This window comes from Glycine soja, chromosome 4 (genome assembly GCF_004193775.1).
Source record: "Glycine soja cultivar W05 chromosome 4, ASM419377v2, whole genome shotgun sequence".
Classification (NCBI taxonomy): domain Eukaryota; kingdom Viridiplantae; phylum Streptophyta; class Magnoliopsida; order Fabales; family Fabaceae; genus Glycine; species Glycine soja.
Genome location: NC_041005.1, coordinates 51,228,631 through 51,234,803, shown reverse-complemented (window position 1 = coordinate 51,234,803; position 6,173 = coordinate 51,228,631). Strand labels below are relative to the sequence as shown.

The following is a 6,173-nucleotide window of genomic DNA, read 5'->3' as shown; positions in this document are numbered from 1 at the left end:
GGGATACCTTGGAATAGACAAGAATCAGGAATGTTAGGAATCCATGATAAAGGGTTACCATTACTTTACATTGAAGTTTGTTCATCTCCCAAAGAAATCTCAAAATTCATCCACTCAAATACCCCAATTGCATTTATCTGTTCTCAATCCACCAACTGCATTGGAACACCCTTTTCTCCTTCAATGGAAGGTGAGGAGGGGAAACAGTCTTCCCAAAAAAACCCTTACGTTGAACTAGAAGAAGTTGACTTTGATTTTATTCTAGCAATGAGCATGCAAGAACAAGAGAGAGAGTTCACAATGCTTTCAACTATTGAAAGTGAAAGTGATGAATATCTAAGTGACTCCTCTATAGATAATGATGATGATGGTGATCCTGACTTTATAGCGAGTCAAGAGTTTGAAACCGACCTTCGGTTTCTTGAAGGTGAAGGAAGCGACGATGATGATGAAGACATGGAAATGGAAGAAGATGAGATTGATCCAGACGAATTATCTTATGAAGAATTGATGGAGTTGGAAGAGTTTATAGGAGAAGAAACAAGAGGGTTATCAGCAAATGAAATCTCTTTGTGCTTGTACCCTTATACCTGCCAATGTGCTGAAAGCAAAAGTGGCATTGATCGTTGTGTGATTTGTCAGGTTGAATATGAAGAAGGTGAAGCACTAGTGGCACTTCAATGTGAGCACCCTTATCATTCAGATTGCATAAGAAAGTGGCTTCAAATTAAGAAGGTTTGTCCAATTTGTGGAAATGAAGTTTCAACTCCCAACTTGGCTTCGAACCCTTAGTTATTTAGTTTGGATTGAAAAATTAATGTGTGTACACTAATTATTGTAATCTGGATTTGCATGAAACTGTAGTTGAGAAAATAAACAAAGCATGGAAGCTTAACCATTACAAATAATCGCCCAAAATTAAATTCCTCATTGTTACCAATCCCTCTGGTTTATAACTTTCATCCCTGGAATTTCCTTGTAAAATTAATCTGCGAGTGCGTGGTACTGGAATATTAATGCTTAATTGGTGGTTGGTAGTGTAGATATGTTCCTAGTTTTAAATCCATTTAAATAGTACTGTATTCTCTAAATTGAAACGAAAGCATGAGTGCATATTTTGTAACTACTTATTTGCAGGAAATAATTATTCTTTTAAAAAAAATCTCAAACAAAAAAGCTTATTGTTTAAATGGATTTGGTCTCTAAAACAATCATTCATTCATTCCAAATTTAGTAGTTAAAGAAAGAAATAGTCATCAAATAATCTTTCAAGACCGTTAATGTTAATTATTTAGTCCTTCACCAATTTCAATTAAAATTTTAGGAAAAAAATTTAGTCGTTAATTATTTTATTGACGACTAAATTAGTATAATTTCATTTTTCAAAGACTAATTATATTCTAAAATTTGAAGTAAAGTGACTCAAGAACTTATTAAGTTCTTCATATTTATAATTTCAGTGATTATTTAATGACTGTTTTTCTTCAAAGATTAAATTGGGTAGACTGATTTTATACGTACCGAGATCAAATTGAATTCTTAATTAGAGAAACTCTAATAAAGCTGATTAAGTGAATCCTTTACATTAAGGAACTGTTCTTTCTTTTTCTTCTTCGTCTTCTTTTCTCTTCAAGGTGATTTATATTTTATAGCATGTTTTAATAATTATCGTTCCAAAGTATTCAAAAGTATGTTTGAAACAAAAGATATACAAAGACTGTTTAAAAGTACGTTTAGTGACTGAGAACATTAATTCAAATTAAACATGTGTGATTTAGTGTTTAGTTGACAAGGTGAGCAGTTTACGAATATAAAACAATTATTTATTACTTAAAAGGCTAATACTTTAATAATTTAATGGAGAAACAAAATTAAGTGCAAATAAAAAAAATGGATTGGTTAAGAATAGTATTATTAAAGTATAATGTAGGTCTTTATTACCTTTGGAGGATAATCTAAAAAAAAAAAGGAAAGAGAGATTAAAATATAGGTGAATTACTTAAATTTAATGTGCCATAGTGGGACTCACTTAAAAATCTAAAAGTGAATTATTTTAAATGAACACCATTGAAAATGATTTTACTCGTGTTTCTAAAGTTAATAATTGTTTCTTACGCCATTTTCTTTCCTTTTGTTTAGAGTTAATTATATATTATGATGGCACCCATTCAGGAATTTAAAAAATAAAAAAATAAAAAATCAACATTGCTTTAAGTTCAAATAAAATATCAATTATCAAATGTAAAATGACAACTCAGTGAGATCGTAATCTGTTCTTTTGTGGATCAAACAACCTCAAAGATTTGAAACAGTATCTCAATCTACGCTGAGAGTACTGTTATCAGAAAAATCCAAAATTTGTTTAAAAAAACATAATGCTTTTCCATTATCATGTAACATGCATGTTCGATGGAACATGTAGGAGGGGGGGTTCTCTATGTTCCTTTGGAGTCTGTCGGGCTGCAACTAGCAAAAGGCTAGATATATCAAGGCACTTTTTTGTCCAGTGCATTATAGGTGTTACAATGCACTTCAAATGTGTAAAAGAGATAAGATAATATTGAAAATTCACAGCACAATGCAAGAAAGAAAGAAAGAATTTGACAAACGTACAGATAAAATAAGGTTAGACTGTTGGAACCTGGAAGCATACCCATAATATAGTTGAAAATTGAGAAGAAGGAAAAAATATCATCCCCTAAAAAGTCGCCTCAAAGGTTACCTTAATAGGAAAACTATAATAAACAATCAATTAACAAATTTATCCATGCGTGGAAGCAGTAATTACTTTGTAAGTGTCCCAGAACAAATTGTCAATTTCTAATCATGACAAGACGACAAAAACAGATTGAATATGTAAAATGGAAAACTTACGGCATAAGCATTAAGCATGCATATATGCATCCAAATAGACGACTGAAATTTTGAGAGTAATTAAATGACCCCTGTCGTTGTAAAGGGATTAAATTACTAATTACACATGAAGGAATTAATGATATTAGTATTATATACTAGTACATAATATTTGTAAGTTATTAAAAGTAGTTTAAATTTTAGAATAATTTTCTCAATTTAAATTGTTCACATATATTACATATATAAGAACTTATTTTTCTTCGTGAATTACAATGTAGATTGGATCTAACTCATGTGATAGAGGTGCATGAAAATTGATAAATTAAAACCAGTGTGGAATGCAGTGAGAAATTGAGGCTTTTTTTATGACGGCCATCATTAGCATCTTTTGATATATCCTTTAAAATTTTGCGTGTTGTTTTATGAACATAAAAGGACTGGCGGCAAATAAAAGTCCAAATTTTGCCGCCCCTGGCGTGACTCGTTTTGTCAACAAGTTTCTCATCAAATATGGAAGGCGAGTGAGTAGAAACGAAGAAACAAAACGTGTTCAATTCATGTCGACTATAGCTGTTACTGTTTTACAACTGTATCACTCTCATGGGCTTTAATTTTCTGTAGGGAGAAAAAGTATATTATTATCGTTTCAAGAATCTAAAAGTAAGGGGAAATAGTAAGCATAGACCTCTAGTTTGAAAGGTCAAGCCAACCCACAATCCATCCAAGCCCTACTTGATTGAACCTAATTATGTTGCCTTTTCATGCTTCTGATAAAGTTAGGTGAATGTTTGGATTCACGTTATTAATATAAAAATCTCATTAAATTGGTGAATAACATGAAAGTTACATAGCATATTTGGAAGTCACTTTGGTCATTAATTAACTTTTTATCTCAATAAATTTGATTTGATGTCATATTTGGTTGTTCCTCAAAATACTTTTCTCAGTTAAGTTTGCTAGTAACTTGGTTTCAACCTAAAGCAACATCAAGGTTGCAAAAGCAAAAATTTTAAGAAAAAGTATTTTTACTTTAAATGAAAGAGTTATATTGGACCTTTACATATATGTGTGTGAAAGAGATTTTTTTTTTCACTTTATAAAAACTAAAAATAAATAATATATTTGTTGGTAAACCTGAATTTTAGTTATTTTATCTTTAGATTTAGATTGATCCTGAAAATTACTTTGAAAGTAAAAATATTATTGATTTGTATTTTTACTAGAGAAACTTGAAGTGAAAATACTTTTGATTATTATTATAAAAAAAATCATTTTGTTAACATACTTTTGAATAAAAAATATTTAAATATAAATCATATTATAATAATTTTTATTCGAATTTATGTTTGTAAACTTTATTTTAAGCATATAAATAATTGATAGTTTCTCTGTGTATGCAGAAAACTACAGCACCAACGTATGATCAAATGGACACTAAGCAAATAAAATAATGTTATAATGAGGCTAATTACAAGGTTTATTCTAAGAACAAATGTGGTTAAAGATGTTCCCCACTAATTGTTAAGGTGAGAAAGCATTTGCTGTAAAACATAAAATTAAGTTTGCTATAAACATTGCCTCAACAAAAATAGAAGTGGATATGCCACCATCTACAAATCCCCATGATTTGTGTCCTCAATATTCTTCAAGATTGTCGTTGTCATGAACTTGTTCATTGCGTTGAAATCTTGTGTGGAATAATTCGGGGACTTAAAGGGGACGACGACTTGTTCCTCGGATATCACGTTTTATTAAACTATATAATAAGAGAGTTGAATATTAATTAAAACAATTTAAGTTCTAAGCTATTATAATTGATTGCAAAGCATTATCTGCGTATTAGAATTTCTTAATGTTTGCTGTTGAATTGATTATTAAAGTTCTTAATTTAATTTTAATATATTATTGTCAATGCAAACTAAATTTATTTCATTATCAAATAATATGTTCCTACTTGTTACATTGTTTAATGAGACATATATTTCTCATTCTTGAAATTATTAATATGGTTAAGTTTTTCAAATAATTGCTAAAAAAATATTATAATGTCGATATACCCCAGTTATTCTTTCATTGATGTAAATTTATGTTTAAGTTTTTATTAATTCTTCTAAAAAGTTATTGAAATTCAATTTAGATATCGAAAAAAAATCGGTAGATTGAAATTTGAAAGAGGTAAATATTTAAAAATATATATAAAATCTAATTAAGATGATGAGAAGTTTTTTTTTAAAAAAAAAAAACTCAATGTTACTAAAGTAGCATATGAGAAGTCCTTTGGAACAATGTTTCAACCGATTGGATTTATGATCATTAGTTATTAATTTTATTGTTGTTGTTGCTGTGTAAAAAAAAAAAAAAAAGAGTGAAATGTGATCCTGGAATGTGGACCCAAGCATGGCATGACCAATTGAGCATAAAGACAGGAAGGTTGCAGTGAGCAAGACGCAGACCACCGAACACCGAAAGTGCATGAAATACATCCACCACTCACCCCACCTAAGCCCGTACGCCTCACATCACATGCTTATCTCTCTTCTTCGTTTCAACACAGAAACAAAATTATAGTTGAAATGACGCAAAATACAGAGAAATAAAACTGGGGCGCCGAATACTATCCATAAAAATAAGGACTCGGGTGCTTGCCAGGTAACTTCCTCTGCTCCACACGTGTAATCAATTTTCAAACTTCAAACTGCATACTTTCGAGCATTTAATGCTACTCAAATTTACCATTGTGAATGAAGCGGAAAACAATGACTATACAGCAGCAGAGAAATAAATAAAAATAGCCACTGTACAAGATTGTGATTCAAGTACGTGTATTTTCCTTTTTATAAATTGGATCGTATTCCAATCCATGTATATTTAGTTTTTATTCTTTTAACCTCGCTATTTTTGCTTCAGGTTAGAGATTTATGTATGTATTCCACTAGATTAGATCGTGTCGTAATCTTATCGAGTCTTCACCTAATTCAATCATTTTTTAGGGTGATCTCATCATAAAGTATCATGAATACAATTATATATCGAGATTATTGAGATACAATGAAACATTTTAATACGCATAGTACTATGACTCATGAATACAATTTTTTTATGATTTCAATCTCAAAAAAATAACATAGGTATCAATAATAATGACATAAAATCTATCTAGCTACCATTTGCCCATCCTTTGTATGCAATAAGGATCCTTTTTTTTTTCTTCTTCCCTTTGCCGTCATTCTTTTATGTTTTTTTTTCTCTCTCTCTCTAATTGTGCAAAGCACGAGTTCATCCCTGATTATAATTATAGATTATAATATGCCATCCTC

At 30.1% G+C, this 6,173-nt stretch overlaps 1 protein-coding gene across 1 annotated transcript; it reads left to right on the top strand.

Annotated features, from left to right (window-relative positions):
- On the top strand, positions 1 to 1,024 carry LOC114410416 (E3 ubiquitin ligase BIG BROTHER-related-like). Its single transcript, XM_028374355.1, has one exon. The coding sequence runs from the start codon at positions 31 to 33 to the stop codon at positions 790 to 792; it is 762 nt and encodes a 253-aa protein (XP_028230156.1). The 5' UTR covers positions 1 to 30; the 3' UTR covers positions 793 to 1,024.
- The last annotated feature ends 5,149 nt before the right edge of the window (positions 1,025 to 6,173 follow it).

Coding starts and splice junctions, on each gene's coding strand:
- LOC114410416 (XM_028374355.1), top strand. CDS start 31: ATGTTAGGAATCCATGATAAAGGGTTACCATTACTTTACATTGAAGTT.